At 46.0% G+C, this 22447-nt stretch overlaps 1 protein-coding gene across 2 annotated transcripts in view; it reads left to right on the forward strand.

Annotated features, from left to right (window-relative positions):
- The window catches only part of CACNA1H (calcium voltage-gated channel subunit alpha1 H), a 311405-nt gene that overhangs the window by 99559 nt on the left and 189399 nt on the right, over positions 1-22447 (forward strand). For both annotated transcript variants that reach the window (XM_030211678.1, XM_030211677.1), the window contains one exon: positions 10853-11265. In XM_030211678.1, coding sequence (XP_030067538.1) covers positions 10853-11265 — 413 coding nt within the window. The remainder of the gene's footprint in view (positions 1-10852; positions 11266-22447) is intronic.

Raw genomic sequence — 22447 nt, forward strand, 5'->3', positions numbered from 1 at the left:
GGTACACCACAGCTCATGCAGCCCCTAAAACACACACTACCAATGATTTGATAACTCACTATAGCCACACTACTACTACTACTTATCATTTCTAAAGCGCTACTAGACGTACGCAGCGCTGTACACTTGAACATGAAGAGACAGTCCCTGCTCGATAGAGCTTACAATGTAATTAGGACAGACAAACAGTTCAAATAAGGGATAAGGACAAAGGGTAGCAAGATTCCAGAATCCCAAAGAGTAGCAAGATTCCGGAATCCCAAAGACTACTACTACTACTTATCATTTCTAAAGCGCTACTAGACGTACGCAGCGCTGTACACTTGAACATGAAGAGATAGTCCCTGCTCGACAGAGCTTACAATCTAATTAGGACAGACAAACAGGACAAACAAGGGATAAGGACAACGAGTAGCAAGATTCTGGAATCCCAAAGATTCTGGAATCCCACTGTAGCAACATTCTGTGTGGAATCCCAAAGAGTAGCAAGATTCCGGAATCCCAAAGACTACTACTACTGCTTATCATTTCTAAAGCGCTACTAGACGTACGCAGCGCTGTACACTTGAACATGAAGAGACAGTCCCTGCTCGACAGAGCTTACAATCTAATTAGGACAGACAAACAGGACAAACAAGAGATAAGGGAATATTAAAGTGAGAATGATAAAATAAGGGTTCTGAACAAGTGAATAAGGGTTAGGAGTTAAAAGCAGAATCAAAAAGGTGGGCTTTTAGCTTAGATTTGAAGACGGCCAGAGATGGAGCTTGACATACAGGCTCAGGAAGTCTATTCCAGGCATATGGTGCAGCAAGATAAAAGGAACAGAGTCTGGAGTTAGCAGTGGAGGAGAAGGGTACAGATAAGAGAGATTTACCCAGTGATCGGAGTTCCCGGGGAGGAATGTAGGGAGAGATGAGAGTGGAGAGGTACTGAGGAGCTGCAGAGTGAATGCACTTATAGGTCAATAAGAGGAGTTTGAACTGTATGCGGAAACGGATAGGAAGACAGTGACGTGACTTGAGGAGAGGGCTAATATGAGCATAACGACACTGGCGGAATAATAGTCGTGCAGCAGAATTTTGAACAGATTGAAGAGAAGAGAGATGGCTAAGTGGGAGACCTATGGGAGACAGGGGAAAAGATGAACGCTCTCTTTTGTCCCTGTTGATGTGCATATGTCTGTAAATTTACACATTATGATACATGTACACATATATCACCACAGTTAATAAAGCTGCAGTGCGTGTCACCCATCTGAAAATACTAAATTGTACATGTACATTTAAATAGTAACATGTCCTCTAGTTCTGCAGTCTAACTATCTTTTAAGAATTTAAATGTCTGTATTATAACTTCTCCTCTCCCTCTTTTCCTTCAGGGTTTACATATTGAGGGGTCCTTTTACAAAGGTGTGCTAGCGTTTTTAGCGTGCACTAAAAATAAGCACCCGCTAAACGTTAGTCGCCCATATATTTCTGTGGGCATGGCTAATGTTTAGCGCAAGCTAATGATTAGCACCCCCTAAAACCGCTAGTGTACCTTTGTAAAAGGACCCCTCAAATCTTCAAGCCTCTTCTCATGGGTCTAGTGGGGCAGACCCCACTCCATTTTGGTCACTTTCCTCTGAACAGCTTTGAGGTTTTTTTTGTTTTTAATGTCCTTGACAAAGTACAGCCTCTAAAATGTCTCACCAATGGCTTGTACAGGACCATTATCACATCCTTCTTTCTGCTAGTTATTCCCCTCTCAATGTAGCCATGCAGTCTTCTGGCCATGGCCACCACCTTGTCACATTATTTTGCCACCTTGAGATCCTCAGACCAGACGCTCTCAACCCGAGGTGCATATCAGCCTCTTACCTTCATTTCCTTGAATTTGTTCATATTAAAATTTAACTGCCAAGCACTATCCCAAGCTTCTAATTTTTGTAGATCGGTTGTCCTGCATTCCATTCACTCTGTTGCCAATCTTCATGTTATCTGCAAAAAGTCATACTTTTCCTTCTAACCCTTCAGCAGTATCATTCACAAAGATATTGAACAGAATCGGCCCCAGGACCAATTTGATCCAGTTTACCATTTTGGCTCCCAACCTCAAGCCACTCAATTTGAGGCACCTCTAAAGAACAGTACCATAGGCTTAGCTGAAATCTGAGTAGGCCACATCCAGGACTTGCTGTCAATCCAGCACTTTTGTCACCCAGTAAAAGAAATCAGTCAGATTTGACTTTGGTAACACCATGTTGCCTCTGATCTTGGAACTCATTGAATTGTAAAAAGTTGACTATCCTTTCTTTCAGCAGAGTCTTCCTTACCTTTCCTATCAGTCTGTAGTTTCCCACCTCTTCTCTGTTGCCTCCCTTGTGAAGAAGGAACATAGTCTTTCTCCGGTCCTGTGACACTTCTCCAGTCTTCAGGACCCTTTAGAGGGTCCATCCAAACCTCTCTAATCTCCCTCCGTATCCCGGGATGTATTACATTGGGTCCCATGACTTTGTCCACATTCAGTTTTGCAAATTGGTCATAAACACTTTCTTTCATGCGCAATCCCTAGATGTGTATTTGTCAACTATCCATGGACTTTTACCAGGTTTTCGTTCTATAAATACTCAAGAGAAGTAATTTTTGAATAATCCCACTTTTCCCTCATCTCTATCTGCACATTGGCCTTCAGAATCTTTGAGTCTTGTAATTCCACCTCTGGTCTACTTCCTCTTTTCGCAAATATACCCCAAAAGGTCTTGTTACCTTGCTACATCTTTTGCCAATGTGCCTGTGCTTTTGTTATCCTGACTTCTTTCTTTATCTCTCTCAGTTTTATGAGGTGTTCTGTGTTTTGTGAATGATACCATTTTCTTAAAATACTTTTCAGCTGCCTCTTCAGAGGACAATATAGGCTTCCTTTTCCTCATACTTACTTTCCTTTCACAAATATCCGTTACCTTTTTTCAGTGTAGCCCACTGTCCTCCAACTTCCTTTATCTCTCAGACTCAGCGGGATGTTATCAGTGCAAAACCTTTTGAAAGAGTACAACACCCCAATCCAGAGCAGTAGGTTCGAAATGTGATTGTATCAGTATTGATGATCGGTCTTTGAAAGCTAAGTATTGTATTCTTCTTTTTCAATAAGAATTTTTCTGCACAAGAATAACTTTTGTCTTTTGTTTGTTTGTTTTTCAACAAGAATAGTTTGGGCAGTAAAATGATTTCAAGCAAAAGTGAGTTGATATGTGCACCATTGATTGAAAATGTGTTTGATATTTATTTATTTATTTGTTTGTTTGTTTGTTGCATTTGTATCCCACATTTTCCCACCAATTTGCAGGCTCAATGTGGCTTACATTATGCCGTAATGACGATCGCCATTTCCAGATAGAGAAATACAAGTGGTATTGCATAGAAGTTCCTAAATGATAAAGTGAGTTATAGAATAAGTTAGACAGTCAACTATAGGAGTTCATTTCCAGTATGTGAAATAATGTGGTAGTGCGTATTGCGTAACTTTCATTAGTAGCACGTAGGTTATCAGTCTAGTGTGGAGATGGACCAACAATTATATAGGATTCTGTTGGGAGAAACAGTGGTAGATCTCGCAGACTCCTGATATGATGGTCCCATGTACATATTTAGAAATTATTTGCCATTTTTCAGGCTTCATGCATTTAGGAGGGAATTCAAGAAATGGCATCAAAAGTTTGTCGCTGAAAAAACTTAACCACTAAGCGCTGTTCTATAAAGGGTTTGCTGATCTGGCACCTAACTTTTGGATGTCGTTCTTACGCCTGCTAAAAGCAGGTAGAAATGCTGGTGCGCAATTTAGATGCACTTCGGAAGAATTCTGCGCACAGCTTTTTGAAATACCCCCAATATACCCCTGTCCATGTCCCCTTTTCAGATACTCGCTATGAGAGTTTTGCTGCCGAGCCTTATAGAATAGTGCACAGTCAGTTGTGTGTGCAAATTCTAATTGATGCCAATTAACTGTAATTGGTTGTTAGTGTCCAATTACTAGTAGTTAAGGGCTCATTGATCAATTAAATTGCACAAATAAATTCTAATTGATGGCAATTAACTGTGATAATTTGGTTAGCTCCCAATTATAGTTAATGCGCTTGTTAATCAATGAAGTTGCATGTGCAAATTCTAATTGACGCAAATTAGCTGTAATTGGTTGTTAGCAATCAATTACTGCTAAGAGCTGCGTACGCCTTGTAGCGCTATAGAAATGCTAAATAGTAGTAGTAGTAGTAATTGATCAATTAAGTTGCACCTGAAAATTCTAATTGATGGCAAGTAACTGTAATAATTGGATGTTAGTGCCTGATTGTTGCTAGTTAAGGGCTTATTGATCAATTAAATTGTTGCACATGCAAATTCTAATTGCCAATTAACTAATAATTGGATTTAGTGCCCAATTACTGCTAATTAAGGGCTTGTTGATCAATTAAACTGTGCATGCAAATTCTACTAACTGCAATAATTGGTTGTTAGCGCTCAAGTACTGCTAGTTAAGGGCTCGTTCATCAATTAAGTTGCGCACGCAGTCTGGGCGCCTGCCTAAATTTCAGTGTACAACTTTGGGCACTATATATATAGGATTCAGGGGATAATGGCGTTGTTTTTAAAGATATTATAATTTGACACCCGCTTTTCGGGGACATTTGTTTATCTTATTTATGAACTATACGTGAAACAGGTGCGTTTCTAGAAATGTTAACTTAGGTGCCCTGTTATAAAATGACCCCCACATGTGTAGGGGCAGGATTTTTTTCTTTCTTTCTTTCTTTCGATTTATTGGCCACATCTGCAGAACTGCTTGAAGCAGTTAACAGGGGCATAAAAATCCACACATACAATTATGCATCGCATGCATTAAAAACAACCTCAAAATTGCAAAGTTGAGAGTTTCATAGCTTCACTCCTTAATTGCCTCCCTGGGATATCCAGTTCTGTAAAACTACCACTCATGTCTGTATATGCCACCAGCGTTTACATAAAAGGGTTGCAAAAATCACTGCTTACATGTGCAAGTATCAGCACTTCTGTGGTCAAAACCCCCAAGTGAGTCTCCTTTTTGAACATGCAACTTTGCAAAATGGCTGAGCCCACTGGACATGCTGCAAAGTACACAGGTGTTTTCCTGTTTCCTTACAATTATTTATAAAAGGCTGCACAATCAGCAAGCCTTTTGTAAATTATTCTGCAAATTTTGAACATCCAGGTGTACGTGTCCCTTGTTCTACCTAGACAACGTATGAAAATTTGTCCTTTTAAGGAGTAATCTAAAAAGGATTTTTCACGTGTATGTGTTAAAAATGTGTCCCTGGTGACAAGAATGTATGTACTTGTATGCAGCTTGGGAGAAGGCATGTTTCGGGACAGGTTTTGAGTGGAACGCATGCAGAATCATAATCTACGCATGGTCTTATAAAGTACCGAGACCCTTTTGATCTCGACCATTGATAATTAGTTGGCTATTTAAGGTACATGGAAATGTATCGTACTGTCTTGTCCAGATATCACTTCTGTGTTGACTTGGTTCTTTTGTGTTTTATTATTATGAATGTAATTTTTGTAACCCGTTCTGGGCATTGTCAGGAGGATGGGCAAAAAACATGGAGTAAATAAATAAGTTTGTAGAATCCAGGAGAAATGCTGCAATGAGTTATGATCTTAGCGAATTGCCCTCAACTTTCTGCAGTTTCCAAAGCACTAATTACCAGTGGCGTAGCCATGGGTGGGCACGGGTGGGCCCGGGTGGGCACAGGCCCACCCACTTTGGACTCAAGCCCACCCAGCAGTGGCACAGCAATGATGTGGCTGGCGGGGATCCCCAAGCTCTGCCAGCAGAAGATCCCTGGCATCTCTCCCTCTAGGAGATCATGGGGGTCACTTAACTCCACTCTCTTGAACCCCCCTTTAATCTTTAAATCCTTTAGTTCTTCACTGACAGCGAGCAACAACACATTTCCCCTGCTTATACCGGCCTGAGCCTTCCCTCTGATGCAGGAAGTTGCATCAGAGGGAAGGCTCAGAGCCGGTGCAAGCAAGAGGAATGACTTGATTCTCGTTGCTGGCAAAGGCCTAAAGGCTATAATGGTACTTGGAGGGGTGGGGAATACAGTTAAGTGACCCCCCAGATTGCCTGAGGGGAGGGAGAAATGTTCGGTTGGGGGCTGCAAGAGGCGGGGTTGTTATGCCCACCCATTTTGGCCTCAGGCCCACCCAAAATTGAGTGTCTGGCTACGCCCCTGCCAACTACCAATTTTGGGTGAATCTGGTAATGCATAGAAATAAACCAAACACAGAAAACAAAGTAAGATGATAACGTTTTTATTGGACTAACTTAGGGAGCCTTTTACTAAGCTGCCATACAATGGCCCCTTTTTCCGCAGCGGGTGACAATAACCAAAAATGAAACGGCTGTGCGGCAGGGGCGTATCTGGAATCCGGCGGTAGGGGGGGCCAGAGCCAGCGTTACTTCCTTGAAGCACATGGCCACGGAGGAAGACGAAATAGGGAGATTGCGGGTCGGACCTCGGCTGGCGGGGGTTGGGGCCCCCCGCCAGCAAAAGTAAGCAGCGGGGGAGGGTTGACGGCGGGGAGGGGGGCCAGGGCGAAATCTGCGGGGGCCCAGGCCCCTGTGGCCCCACGCAGATACGCCCCTGCTGTGCGGTAAGTTAGTACTTGCCACGCGATGATAGCTGCCGAGAGGGGGGGAGCAGGGGGAACAAAATTCCCCGGGCCCAGGCCTCCAAGGGGGGCCCGGCACCGCAGTCCCACCCGCCCTCCATCGTCGACCGTCTGCCCCCTGCATTGAAATCACAGTCTTACCTCCGTGAAAGCAGCGCTGCAGGCAGCAGAACGCCTCCCTTTGGCCTTCCTTCCCTCCCTCGTCTGATGTAACTTCCGCGAGGGCGGGACACAAGGAGGGAAGGAGGGCCGAAGGGAGGCGTTCTGCTGCCTGCAGCGCTGCTTTCACAGAGGTGAGACTGTGATTTCAATGCAGGGGGCCCGCCGGCCCGGTGGCAGACGGAGGGGGAGCGGCAGCGGCGGCAGCGACCTCGGGGAGGTGGAGGGGGAGCAGTGGCTGCGGCGATCTCGGGGAGGGGGGAGCGGTGGCGACCTCAGGGGCGTGGGTGAAGGGGGGAGCGGGGGCAGTGACCTCAGGGCAGCGAGGGTGGCAAGGGCAGGGCTCCGGGGGCGGCCTTGCCCCGGGCCCAGCCCAGTCTCTCGGCGGCCCTGCACGTGACCATTTCAGAAGAGCAGGTACCGCCACCCACTCAGTTGGCAGTAAGGGCTCCCAAGTTAACCCGGTGAGACACTGCCCGATTACCGGGTAACCCCCTGCAGAAATAGTTTTTCAATGGCATGCGCTGGGTTGTAATTCCGGGTTGCCACGTGGCAAGCTCATTGCTGCGTGGCAACCCTTTAGTTAAAGGGCCCCTTAATGCATTTAGTCCAATGAAAACAGTATCATTTTATTTTATTTTCTCTGCTTTTGATTAATCTCTGTTTATTACCTTTAAAAATGGACTAACATGGCTACCACACCACTTTACTCAGGGTGTATCAGGGAAAGACATTTACAAGAAACTTAATAATTAAATGTGGCATAGAAGTCTGTAATAGAGCAAGCTCTGGATTCCTCTCCATCCTCTTCTCCTCATTATCTGAAGGAGCCATTAGATGTGGTGTCACATTTACAGTGCCCCTGGAAATGCAAATAATCTTCAACCATAAAAAAAGAGTAAAAATTTAATTACATGGGAGCAGTGTGATATCTGCACCAACGGTCAAATATAAAAGCCTCCTGTGGGCTCAGGAATCAGTTTTCACTCCATTAAACAAGTCCTGACATGGTTCTGTAGTGCTTTCATAGAACAACGGGGTTCTTGCCAGGGAGGGGGCGGAGGTTGCTAAGTAAAGAAAGCTCGGGGAGATCTTAGGCGGAATGAAGGGCAGTTTATGAACAGAGGTGTGCTAATTTGGGATGTTCTGCTATTGCAAGCTTGACAAAATGTGAGGTGGAGGACACCCTTTAATTTTCCATAATCAGCCAAGTTTGAACATGCATCTGCAAAAGTGGGATGCGCTGACGTGACATGCTGGAAAGTCCGCCCAGCTTGTTTACCGACGGAACTCTGTTAAACCAGTGGAGGAGTAGCCTAGTGGTTAGTGCAGTGGACTTTGATCCTGGGGAACGGAGTTCGATTCCCACTGCAGCTCCTTGTGACTCTGGGCAAGTCACTTAACCCTCCATTGCCCCTGGTACAAAATAAGTACCTGAATATATGTAAACCGCTTTGAATGTAGTTGCAAAAACCTCAGAAAGGCGGTATATCAAGTCCCATTTCCCTTTCCCCCTTTCCCTTATGACATCACAATATCAGAAGTAAGCCAAGTATCGGGCAATCAAGCCATTGTGACATCACTGATGAGGTTGGCTGTTATTGGTGGAATGAGTGGAGGAGTAGCCTAGTGGTTAGTGCAGAGGACTTTGATCCTGGGGAACTGAGTTCCATTCCCACTGCAGCTCCTTGTGACTCTGGGCAAGTCACTTAACCCTCCATTGCCCCAAGCAAGGGCGTAGCTACGTGGGGCCATGGGGGCATGGGCCCCCACAGATTACGCCCTGGCTCCCTCTACATTTGACGCCGCCGCATGCCTCACGCCCCGCCGCCACATCATCAGGTACCTTGTTTGCTGGCGGGAGTCCCCAATCCCCGCCAGCCGAAGAGTCTTCTTCAGCACCGGTCGACTCTGACGCCTTCATTGTGTGATCATCTGTTTCTGACGCCTTACGTCCTGCACTGTGCATGTAGCCCCGTGCAGGACATAAGGCGTCAGAAACAGATGATCACACAACCAAGGCGCCGGAGTCGACCAGTGCTGAAGAAGACTCTTTGGCTGGCGGGGATTGGGGACCCCCGCCAGCAAACAAGGTACCTGATGCGGCGGCGGGGGGGTTGCAGTTGCAGCGGCGGGGGGGGGGTCCAAAAGGGTGGGGCGGGGTGGTGGGGGGAGGCAGCTAAACAGTGCCCCCCACCTCGGGCTCTGGCCCCCCCCCCCCCCCCTCCTGGCTACACTCCTGGCCCCAGGTACAAAATAAGTACCTGAATATAAGTAAACCGCTTTGAATGTAGTTGCAAAAACCTCAGAAAGGCAGTATATCAAGTCCCCTTTCCCTTTCCTTCCCCTTCCTTCCATATGGTTCATCTGTGCTCTCATTCAATACATTACAACCAGGACTAGCTATATCTAGAAAAAAGAAAGGTTAACAACAATAATTAGTCAAAAAATGTCTTAAACAAGTCCTTTGACAAAGCTGCAGCAGAAAGCGACCCACACCAGCCTAGATATTTGGTGTTGTGGTAGGGGGCGGAGCGGTGGGGAGGCGGGCCAATATGTGCCCCCTCACCTTGGGCTCTGGAACCCCATCCATCTCGAGGTCTGGCTACACCCCAGGTTTGAGCCTCGCTTATGATCTGCCCAAGTTCGGCTCATGTATATGTCCTCTGGCAAATACGTTCTGTGGGAGTTAAGTGGGCAGTTACAGAATAGAATTTTGGCAGTTACATTTCTCTATGTGCACATGGCATATAAATGATATTATTCTAAACATTTATCTGTGTAATACGAATGTAATTCTTAGTACATGTTATAGAATTGCACCCATAGAGTGCCCGCACACCATGGCATAGCCACGAGGGGGCCTGGGCCCCCACCCCCACACACACTTCGGGCTCAGGCCCCCTTCAAACCTGCTGCACCCTGTTAAATAGCTGGTGGGCATGCCGAAGCCCTGCCAGCCAAAGAAATTTGGTTCCTGAGCTGCTGCTCTCCACCTTGCACTGCTGCTGTGATGCGGAAGTTGGCGGCATACCTCCTGCCACCGAAGCTAGGACTTCTCCTTGCACAAGAACTGAGCGTGCTCAGGGAGTCCCGCAGACTTCTACATTCCGACAGCATAAGGAGGAGGGGAGCGGTTTGGGCACTGCATTTCTTTGGCATCCCCGCAAGCAAAGGTATGTTTAACACGTGCGGGGAGGGGGGAAGACGGAAAGTGTTTCCCCCCCCCCCACTCCACTCCTGGCCCCTCCCCTCAAAAATCAAAGGGCTGGCTACGCCCCTGCCACACAGTTATACCTGCTTCATAGCAGGTATAAATGTATGCATTTTGAATCTATGCATTACAGCGGCTGGTTCAGGGTACCTATATTGCCTTTTTGAAATAGGCATGAAAGAAATTTGGACTTCTGGCATAGTTAGTCTGTTGTTAAATCAGGCAAGGCCGCCGAGAGGGGGGGACAGGGGGGACAAAATTCCCCGGGCCCGGGCCTCTGGGGGGGGGCCGCTGCCCCCGCCGCAGTCCAGCCCACCCGCCCTCCGTCGCTCCCTGGCATTGAACTTAAGTGCCTCACCTTTGAAAGCGCAGCAAGCAGCAGCAGACCACTCCTTCCTTCCGTGTCCCGCCCTCGCCTGACGTAACTTCCGCGAGGGCGGGACACGGAAGGAAGGAGTGGTCTGCCGCTGCTTGTTGCTGCGCTTTCGAAGGTGAGGTGCTTAAGGTCAGTGCAGAGGGCCCGGTGGCACGTGGGGGGGGGGGGTCCGGCGACCTCGGGTGGGGGGGCCCGGGGGCGGCCTTGTCCCGGGCCTGGCCCAGTCTCTCGGTGGCCCTGAAATCAGGTCCTTACCATCTATTCTACTGGAAGTTTGTGTATCATGTGCATGACCATTGACTTCCTACTTCAAATGTATCTGGCAGTCATGACATAATTCGGAAGAAGAGAATGAGATGAGAAAAGCTTGCATAATTCCTGCCTTACCTTTATGCTCTTTGGCTGCAGGTATCTGTAGGTCTTCCAGCAGACTCTCTGGTTTGAGTGTACCCTGCTCTCTACCCAGCCCCCAGCCCAGCCCTCTGACCTGTGAGCTTCAGAGCTGTCCATACTGTGCCAACATCTTGGAGAATCAAGAGCTTGAGCTGAGCGAGTCGGAGAGCTGTGAATCGGACACCGGGGTCTACGAGTTTACCCAAGACGTGCAGCATGGCGACCAAAGAGACCGGATGCAACAGCAGCAGCAACACAAAAAGAGCAAAAGGAAGAAGAAAGCAAAGCCTGGCAACCAAGTGGCCAAACTGAGGGCGGCTTTTGGCGACAGACTGAAAAGGATTGTGGATAGCAAATACTTCAATCGTGGCATTATGATAGCAATATTGATCAACACATTGAGCATGGGAATTGAATATCATGAGCAGGTAAGACGAATCGTAAATCACATAATCTCATTTTGTCCCTTTGCTCTGTAGATTCGAATGAACCTCGTGCTGTACCTGTAATAGGAATATTAAAGATTTACAGCTTTTAAAGTAACTGGGTTGGAATTAAGCAGTCGTGATTGAATGTGTTGAGAATAGCACACACTAACTCTGTTGTGCAGGCTGCTTGCACACGAGAACCTCTGTGCCAACTAATTCCACTCTCTACCCCCTGCCAGACCCGCACACACAAACATATACATGCATACAAGCATGCACACAAACACACATATATATACACACACAAACACATACACACATACATACACACACTTAAATGCACACATAGAAACACTTATACACATAAAAGTACATAAGTATTGCCATACTGGGATAGACCAAAGGTCTGTCAAGCCCAGCATCCTGTTTCCAACAGTGGCTAATCCAGGTCACAAATCCCAAGTCCATTTTAATAATGGCCTATGGACTTTTCCTTAGGAAGCCGTCCAAACCTTTCTTAAACTCTGCTAAGCTAACCGCCTTTACCACATTCTCTGGCAACACACTCAAACACAAACATATATGCACACACTTACACACACAAACACATACACACACACACACACACATAAACATATGGACACACCCAAAGACACACACATACAGCCAAACATGAACACACACACACACACACAGCCAAAAACACATACACACACACATATACCCACACCCAATTACACACACAAACACATACACACTGCTTTCTTCAATATTAGTTCCATCTTCTCTTCGGCCTCCTTTCCGTTGTTCGGTTAATGCACACACATATGACTTGGTGATAATTGTCAGTGATTCACCTGAGTTCGAGGCATACAGCTGGTATTGTGGTATTGGACCTCTCTACCTTGTAGCTAATTTGCCAAGGTCATTTCCCCTTGGAAATTTATTATCGTGTCTATTTAACTTGTATCTGTGATTTCTGTGGGGAAGCATGCGTGAATACTTGGAGATTATTGGGTCAGTATTCAAAATGCTGGCCATAGCCTTTAAATAGTTTACGTATTCAGTGCTGCCACCTACTTGAGCCTGCAATCTTCAGTCTTTTTCCTGTCTAAATTGATCTCTATAGCTCTATGGTAGTGACTGAATATCACTGGCTATCTGTAGACTTAGCTAGAATGTCTATGCTCCGCCCTCACTCTGTCCCAGCACAACTCGCCAGATTCTATAAATGGTGCACAAATTTACATGCACAAAATTAAGCACTATCCTGAGATTCGCACGTAACTAAATTGGCTAACAAGCTAATTAGCATCAGTAATTGGGTGCTAGCAATTATTGGCATTAATTGGCAACATTTTGGATTTGCGTGTGCATCTTGCTACGTGCTATTCTGTAAAGGTCCATGTGCAAATCTTATAGCATGCAACTCAAAAGGGGGTGTAGCCATGAGAGGGACATGGGCATGAGCTACAGATGCAAGCAGTATTAATGAATACCGGGGATCCACATCTAAATTATGCACCAGGATTTGCACCAGGTTTCAGTTGGTGTAATCCTCGTGTCCAATTTTTGGTGCACAAATCACATAACTCAGAATATCGTTTATAGAATAGTGCTATGCGTGAATTTTTTTTTGCACCATTTTTCAGTACCATTTACTGAATCTAGTCCTATGCAGATAGCACCAGCGTGATCTGTAGGAATTTCCAGTGGTACTGTCCATATCGGTTGCACACTCTACTCAGGAAATTAGCGTGCAGATAACCAGAGTATAGAACATCACTGTGAAGACTCAGAACTCTTGAAACAAAATCTTCTTTAATGCAAATTCAAACAAAAGGAAATAACCTACAGTTATTTATTTGTTGCATTTGTAATCCACATTTTCCCACCTCTTTGCAGGCTCAATGTGGCTTACAATACATCATGAATAGTGGAAATATATGAGAAAATATACATCTGGAGGCATATTTTCAAAGCACTTTGGGAGGCTAAGTTCCATAGGTTTCTATGGAACTTTGGGAGGCTAAGTGCTTTGAAAATGAGCTTGTTAGTATTCAGAAGGATCTTGGGTAATATGATAATGATAAAACATGATAGTAGTTTAGCAAGCAAATATTGTGAGAAATATATAAGAAAATATTCATTTAGTGATAACAGAAGGATCTTAGATAACATGATAATGAAAAACACGATAGTAGTTTGACAAGCAAATATTGTAAAGACAGTTCTGGATATTTGTACAGGAGTTCATATTTGTTGATCTTTGTTGTATGCCTTGTTAAAGAGATGAGTCTTCAGTAGAATTCGGAAGTTAGCTAGTTCATAGATTGTTTTTAAGTTGCGCGGGAGCGCGTTCCAGAATTGTGTGCTCAGGTAGGAAAAGGTTGACACATGCGTTAGTTTGTATTTTAGACCTTTACAGTTTGGGAAGTGAAGATTAAGGAATATGTGGGATGATTTTTTAGCATTCCTGGGTGGTAAGTCTATCAAGTCTATAAGATGTAGAGTATCCAAGATAGTATGAAGATATAACACTTATTGGGTCGCTTCAGCGATTGTAAAACTGGTCTTTAAAAAAATACCTAATGGTAGTGATGCGCTGATGGCAAACTACAGTATAAACGGTGCCATGTCGGAGACAGGATGCTGGGCTTGATGGACCATTGGTCTTTTCCCAGTATGGCGGTGCTTATGTTCTTATAAGCACAAGAAATAAAAGTGGTTTTGCCGTTGATGACCATCTTGTGTCCTTGGTTTCATCTCAAGCCTTCTCCGCCTATCCACTGTCTTTTGTTGACTACATTCTACTTGGGATTCCCTTCGGTTTTCTTCTTGTTTCCTGTGGATCAATCAACCACCTCACATAAGCTCAGTTCTGAACTCAGTGTGATGCTATGTTTAGATTGAGTGACTCCTGATGCAGGCAACACTGCCGAAACACGGTCGTATCTAGTCTCACTCTTTGTGCCACACACATGTGTAGCTGAGCGAGTTCATTTGATTGAAATATTTTTTATAAATGTATGTTTTAGTTGGTCGTTTTTTTCTCCTCATTATCCTCCTATTTCATACCTATGTATCCTGATGGTGGAGCCATCTCTGTTTCTGTTCTTCTCTTCTTCATGGAGCTAGAATGCTGCCAGTGGGGTCCCATGTTCTTTCCAAAGTTCAGGAATTCAATTACATACGGACATAGTAGCAATTGGCAGATATGGTTCTCTTCCCCTCCTCCTCCCCCATCTTTCCAATTGCATCTCCTTGTTCAGTCTCCAATTGTCTCCCACCACTCTTGTCCTTACCACAGCTCTCTCTATCTCGTCCAAGTTTGCTTGAATTCTTTCACTATTTCGGTTGTTCCAATCAGAGTGTTTGCTGGTTCTCATTGGCATTAATGCCGGAAATACCAATACTTGTAAACTGAATGGATCAGTCTTACACTCTTCATGATACTTTTGCTAAGTGGTATCTGGAGTTTGATTTACTTCAACTGCCACAATTCAAATAGGATTCAAGGTCAGATAGGGGATGCCGAATCTGAAATCTGTCTTTTTAGGGTCCAGGAAGTATATGAGTTCTGTGTCATGCAATTACTGGGAAGTATGCAGCTGAAACTAAAGAAGGTATTTTTCTTGGATGTGCATTCTAGAATATATGACAAGACAACATGTACCTCATTCCTGGGCGCAGGGTGAGGCACTGCACCTTGTTACTTGATGGAGGGTAAGACACTGTGCCTCATTACTGGGTGTATTACAAGACAATTTGTACCTGATTTCTAAGTATAGAATAAATAACTGTACCTCATTCATGGGTGCAGATTTGTACCTCATTCCTAAGTATAGAACACCGTAACTCATTCCTGTATACAAGGTGAGACACCATACCTCATTCCTTGGTGAAAGGTGAGACACTGTTGAGCTTATTTTCAAAAGAGATCGCCGGCCATCTTCCGACACAATTGGCAATTAAAATTCAATGCGAAGAAATGCAAAGTGATGCATTTAGGGAGTAAAAACCCACGAGAGACGTATGTGTTAGGCGGTTAGAGTCTGATAGGTACTGAGGGGGAGAGGGATCTTGGGGTGATAGTATCAGAGGATCTGAAAGCGACGAAACAGTGTGACAAGGCGGTGGCCGTAGCGAGAAGGTTGCTAGGCTGTATAGAGAGAGGTGTGATCAGCAGAAGAAAGGAAGTGTTGATGCCCCTGTACAAGTCGTTAGTGAGGCCCCACCTGGAGTATTGTGTTCAGTTTTGGAGGCCATACCTTGCGAAGGATGTTAAAAAAATGGAAGCGGTGCAAAGAAAAGCTACGAGAATGGTATGGGATTTGCGTTCCAAGACGTATGAGCAGAGACTTGCTGACCTGAACATGTATACCCTGGAGGAAAGGAGGAACAGGGGTGATATGATACAAACGTTCAAATACTTGAAAGGTATTAATCCGCAAAAAAATCTTTTCCGGAGATGGGAAGGCGGTAGAACGAGAGGACATGAAATGAGATTGAAGGTGGGCAGACTCAAAAAAGATGTCAGGAAGTATTTCTTCACGGAGAGGGTGGTGGATGCTTGGAATGCCCTTCCGCGGGAGGTGGTGGAGATGAAAACGGTAACGGAATTCAAACATGCGTGGGATGTGCATAAAGGAATCCTGTGCAGCAGGAATGGATCCTCAGAAGCTTAGCCGGAATTGGGTGGCGAAGCAGGTGGAGGAAGAAAGGTTGGTGGTTGGGAGGCGAGGATAGTGGAGGGCAGACTTATAAGGTCCATGCCAGAGCCGGTGATGGGAGGCGGGACTGGTGGTTGGGAGGTGGGAAATACTGCTGGGCAGACTTGTACGGTCTGTGCCCTGAAAAAGGCAAGTACAAATCAAGGTAAGGTATACACATATGAGTTTATCTTGTTGGGCAGACTGGATGGACCATGCAGGTCTTTTACTGCCGTCATCTACTATGTTACTATGACACAAATCGGGAGATGGCCGGCGATCTCCTGATCCCGGCCAAATCGGTATAATCGAAAGCTGATTTTAGCTGGCCCCAACTGCTTTTTGTTGCGGAGCCGGCCAACCTTCAAGGGAGGGTACAGAAGGCGGGGTGGGACGGGGGCGGGACGGGGGTGTGGTTACGAGATAGCCGGCTTCACCCCATAATGGAAAAAAGATGGTCGGCTCAGACTAGCATTTCGCCGGCTGAACTTGGTTCATTTATTTTTAGGTCCAAGTCACAAAAAAGTGCCCCAATTGACCAGATGACCACCGGAGGGAAATGGGGATGACCTCCCCTTACTCCCCCGGTGGTCACCAACCACCTCCCACCCAAAAAAAAAAAAAAAAGTTTTTTGCCAGCCTGAAATGTCATACCCAGGTCCCTGGAGCAGTATTTAGTGGGTGCAATGCACTTCAGGCAGGTGGACCCAGGCCCACCCCCCCTACCTGTTCCACTTGTGGTGGTTAACATTGAGCCCTCCAAAACCTCCCAAAACCCACTGTACCCATATGTAGATGCCCCCCCTCACCCCTTATGGCTATGGTAATGGTGTCGAGTTGTGGGGAGTGGGGTTTGGCAGGGAGTTGGGGGCTCAGTACCCAAGGTAAGGGAGCTATGCAACTGGGAGCTTTTTTTTTTTTTTAATTTCTAAAAGTGCCCCCTAGGGTGCCCGGTTGGTGTCCTGGCATGTGAGGGGGGCCAGTGCACTACAAATGCTGGCTCCCCCCATGACCAAATGCCTTGCATTTCGCCGGGTTTGAGATGGCCAGGCCCGGTTTCCATTATGGCTGAGGAGTGTGGTAGCCGTGTTAGTCCACTCTTAAGGTTATCAATAGAAATCAAACAAAATAAAACATGGAAAAGAAAATAAGATGATACCTTTTTTATTGGACATAACTTAATACATTTCTTGAATAGCTTTCGAAGGTTGCCCTTCTTTGTCAGATCAGAAATAAGCAAATGTGCTAGCTGACAGTGTATATAAGTGAAAACATTCAAGCATTACTATGACAGTCTGACAGGGTGGGAGGATGGGGGTGGGTAGGAGGTATGCATGGGGACATCAAAGCATATCATTGATATTCTAATAGGATAGGTGTGGATAGGTGAGGGGAGGGTGATCAACACAGCTTTATGGTTTATAATGGGCTAGGAACCCCAGATCCTTGTTAAGTCCTTTCTGTTGGGTGTTAAAATATTCAATCATTCTGACTTCAAAGGTCTTACGTTCTTGTATGGTTTTAAAGTTACCTTTCAGTATTCTCACTGTGAAATCACTGGTACAGTGTCCTGGTTCTGTGAAGTGCTGTCCCACCGGGGTGGGAGCCCTACTGGCTGTGGGGCCATTATGGCTGAAAAACAAAGCTAGCTATCTCCTCTGTATTTTGAAAATATGGTTGGCTCCGCCCCCTTGCGGAGCCGGCCCCGAAGATGGCCGGCGCCATTCGATTATGCCCCTCCACGCCTCATTCCTGAGTGTATCACAATTTCTACCTCATTCCTGGCTGTAGACCGTGACAGAAGATGGCTTATACCACATTCCTAGAGGGGTGTAAGCCTCTCCACATCAGCTTGTACCCTATTTTCTCAGGCCAAGTGAAAAGACCTGTGTACAGCACTCAACAGCACATGCCTTGCCGGACTGCGGCTGCTGTTCCTAATAAGGCTACATTTTTTTTGCTCTTTGCAATCTGTTTGTTAATCAAATAAGTGAAACCAGAAAGAGGGTAATGACTGACGCTGACTTTCTTTAAAAAAAAAAAAAAAAAAAAAACAACTCTCTTCATTCCTTTTGGATCGGATATCAGAGAAACGCATTCCTAGAGCCGACTGCCCTAGTTCTGTCATGCGGCTTCATTTTTACGAAAATGGTAATTAGCAGGTTGCAGGGCACAATTCGTTAGTTAAATGATTGATACTGCGTAGGTTAATTACCTTCCTTTCTTGTCTCCTATTTGAATGTGAGCTGCCCAAAAATGGAAACGCATACAAGAAGCAGACAAGTGTGCCATTAATTATGCATGTGGACAGTTAAAATAAATTGGAAGCTGGTATTGTGCAACTCTTGCATACAGACAACAATTGTTTGGTGAATCGACTCATTACACATCGATCTTCAAAGCAATGATGTACCTATAATTTAAAAAAAATCAATGGATGTAATTCAATTAAGACCATCGGTTCAGATACAGAAAATAAAACTCAGTGACACTTAAGGCTCCCAACTGACTTTCATGTAACAAACATTTTATAAACATGTTAACTAGTTATTGGGATTGGGATTTAATTATCACCAGGGCTTCATTTGGTCAAACTGAAGTATCCAACAGTTTATAATATCTGAGAATCACAACCCAATTTTATTTATTTACTAGTAAAAGAAGCCCGTTTCGGAGTAAATGAAACGGGCGCTAGCAAGGTTTTCGTCGCCAACACCCCCCTCCTTCCCTGGGCAACCCCTTCGTTGTTCTGGCATTGCTCCGCCCCCAACGTCATGACGTTTGACACGAGGGCGGGGCCCAGAGCGATTTCCCACCCCCACCCCCGCCTCCCTGCCTCCCTCCCTGCCAACCCCTTCGTTGTTCTGCCATTGCTCCGCCCTCGAGGGCGGGGCCCAGAGCGATTTTGGTGGCTTCACCACCACGAACCTTCGAACCTTTTTGAAGGAAGTCAGAGCTTGGCTTCACTGACATCAGTGTCCTCAGAACGTTGAGGGTGAGTTTTATTATAGTAGATATTAATTTATAATATGTGAGAATCAAAATACAGTACAATCAAGAAAACTCTGTAACTGGAAGTCTACAGTTCTCTGTTATCAAACACTGGAAAAAAAATAACTCTAGGATCCTTTTACTAAGCTGCAGGAAAAAGGACCCTGCAGTAACTGCGGGGGCCATTTTATCCGGGTGCCGGGGCCCTTTTTTCCGCATTCGTTAAAAGCCAGCAAAAAATGGCCAATCGGTGAGAAAATTCTTGCTCAATGGCCATGCGGCAGCAGTGGCGTAGCTATGTGGGGCCACGGGGCCCTGGGCCCCTGTAGATTTGTCCCTGGACCCCCTGCTGATGACCCTCTTGACCCCTCTTCCGGCGCAAGGCTTCATTCTGTTTCTGTGAGTCTGACGTCCCCGCCAGCAAAAGTAGGCAACGGCGGTGGCGGGGAAGGGTTGGCGGTGGGAGGGGGGTTGAGACTCTCGGCAGGGGGGTCAAAGTTGTTGGTGGTGGCGGCGGCGGGGGTGGGGGGTAGGCAATGGCGGGGGGGTCGGCGGCGCTGGGGGGGGCCTAAAATGTGCCCCTCACCTCGGGCTCTGGACACCCCTCCCGCCGAAGTCTGGCTACGCCCCTGTGCGGCAGGGAGCCGCCACCCATTAAGGTGGCGATTAGGGCTCTCACGCTAACCCGGCGGAAACCAGGCCACATGCGGCAATGTCCGATTACTGCCGGGTTACCGCCACGCAAGCCATTTCCAGGGGTTTTCTTTTTCCCACACTCAGGGCGGGATTATCACTGGCCGCCATGTTGGGCTGGTGTTAGTCCCAGAAGAGTGAATACTAAGCCCGTGTTGGGCTTACCGCCGCTCTGTGAAAGGACCCCTGTGGGCCTTGAGTGCAAAAATGTTGAGATAATTGGCACTAAGGGGTCCTTTTACTAAGCCAAACTAAAACGTGGCTGATGCTGGTGTCATCACATGGGTTTTCCATGCACTGGGGGAGATTCTATAAATGTCGCCTAAAACATCGGCATGGAAATCAATGCTGGCTAAGCGTATTCTGTAAGTGGCACCTAGATTTATTTATTTATTTATTTATTTATTTATTTATTTGCTGCATTTGTACCCCACATTTTCCCACCTATTTGCAGGCTCAATGTGGCTTACATAGTTCCGTCAAAGGTGTTTGCCCAGTCAGTGGATAACAAATACAAAGTTGTATAGTGATCATATGAGGTATAAGTGGAGGGTCGGAATGGATGAAGATTGCGTGATGTCCTGTTCGATCATAGTCATGCTGTGTTGGTAGGTGAAGAGGGTTACATGGGGTCGTTGGCAGTGGCGTTCCTAGGGTGGCTGACACCCGGGGCGGATCGTCGATGCGCCCCCCCCCCCCCCCAGGTGCAGCGCCACCCCCCCACCCCCCCCACCCCCGGCGAAAGGACCCCCCCCCCCCCCCGGGTGCATTTTTTCCTGCTGAGGGGGTGCCACACGCCTGTCTGCTTCGCTCGTTCCATGCTCCCTCTGTCCCGGAATAGGAAGTAACCTGTTTCGGGGCAGAGGGAGCACGAAACGAGCGGAGCAGACAGGCGAGCGGCACCCCCCCCCCCCCCCAGAGGCGTGCACCCTGGGCGGACTGCACCCACCCCCCCCCCCCCCCCCAGGAACGCCACTGGTCGTTGGGGTAGGCCTTTTTGAAGAGGTTGGTTTTTAGTGATTTCCTGAAGTTCAAGTGGTCGTGGATTGTTTTCACAGCTTTTGGGAGCCCATTCCATAGTTGTGCGCTTATGTAGGAGAAGCCGGCTGCGTAAGTTGTTTTGTATTTCAGTCCTTTGCAATCACACATACAAAATTTAAAAAAAGAAACAAGTAAGCAAAAATACATGATCAGGTTTTGCTAATTTTCATCCACAGTTGAACATTTTGTTGTCCTACTTGTATTGTATTTTATGAAGGAAGAATAAAAATTTCAAGTTAATTCATCAGCATATTTAATTGCCCAAACAAATGAGTCTTCAAATGCTTTCTGAAAGTTAATAAATGAGTCTGAACAGTCAGTCAGTGCCACAATACATCACTTGTTCTGTGTTAACGTGAAAAAAGTAAATGAAGACAAAGGGGCCAGGGCCCGAGGTGCGGGGGGGAACGACACATTTTAGTCTGCCGCCCCACTGCTTCGCCCCCCACCACCTCGCCGCTCTCCCTCACCTCCTTGCCACTTCCCCTCACTGCCTCGTGGCTCCCCCCTCCGCACCCCCACAGTAGCAAATATCTTTGCTGGAGGGGGTCCCTAACCCCCACCAGCCGAAGCCTTCTTCAGCGCCGAAGAAATAATGTGATATATAGTTTTCGTCTTCATTTTAATCTTCTGGCCAGAGAAAAGGATTTATAAGCTAAATTCATTATTTTGGAATAAAGGATTAAAAAATAAAAAAATCTGTAGGGCATCTTGAACGTCTCATCGCAGAGGATTCTCACTTCTAAGACACCCACTCACAGGATTGAGGGATTCACCCTCCAACATAACAAATAGGCTTAACCTTCATATACGAACTTGTACAGGGAAGTCCACATGGATAGGTGGAAAGAAGGATCAACATGAAAGTTGTAGGTGAGACCTTTTTCTTGGGCCAAATTACCGTTTCTTTGACAAGCTTTTGAAAGTAATCCTGACACAAAAGACATTGGATTTCTCACCCATTATCACATATAGGACTTTTGAACTGTAAAGTGTTACTGTCTCATCACCTCTGGGTATCCCTCCACCCCCCTTTCACAGAGCTGTGAGAAAACAACGACATCCTCACACCTATTTTATAATTCTTGAAAGCTTGTCAAAGATACGTTAACTTCCTCCAATTAAAAAAAAAAAAGTATCACCTCTACAACTTATTATATTGTCAATTTCCACCTTCATATACCAGATTCTGCTTCAATAGCCCACATACATTAGCTAACGCCGTTTCGTGTGTGTCTGCATTACAGAGCGATTTTTCTTCTTCGGACTGCACAGTGCTTTCAACAGTCAGCATCTCAATATTCCTTTAAGCCAAGTTGTATCACCACAAGACATAAGAATCCGCTGACCCTTGAGGCAGGACTTTGTGCTGAATCACGGCCGTGTCGGGCCAGTTTTATGCTTTTTACAATAAAGGCTTTTAGACTTTGCTATCCTCCTTGGATTCGCCTCACTCTTTTGTTTCGCTGCTCACGGTTGCATGAGGGACACTTCCTCCCTTTTTCTTTCTTAATTTTCCGAGAGCTTCCAGAGTTTTCTTATGTATGGACATATTTTTGCCTAACACATTTGCTTGCGTTCCTCCAGTTTCCCAGTCACCAGCAGCCAAATGATCAAAAGCAAGCACAGGCGCTAGAGGTCAGTTGCGCAGTTTCCTCCCACCCGATAATCAGAGCCGGTAAGCGTGTGTAACAATGTGCTTGCCGGCTCTGACTACTAATTCCATGCAAATGCATGCAAACGAG

Source organism: Microcaecilia unicolor, chromosome 8 (genome assembly GCF_901765095.1).
Source record: "Microcaecilia unicolor chromosome 8, aMicUni1.1, whole genome shotgun sequence".
Lineage (NCBI taxonomy): Eukaryota > Metazoa > Chordata > Amphibia > Gymnophiona > Siphonopidae > Microcaecilia > Microcaecilia unicolor.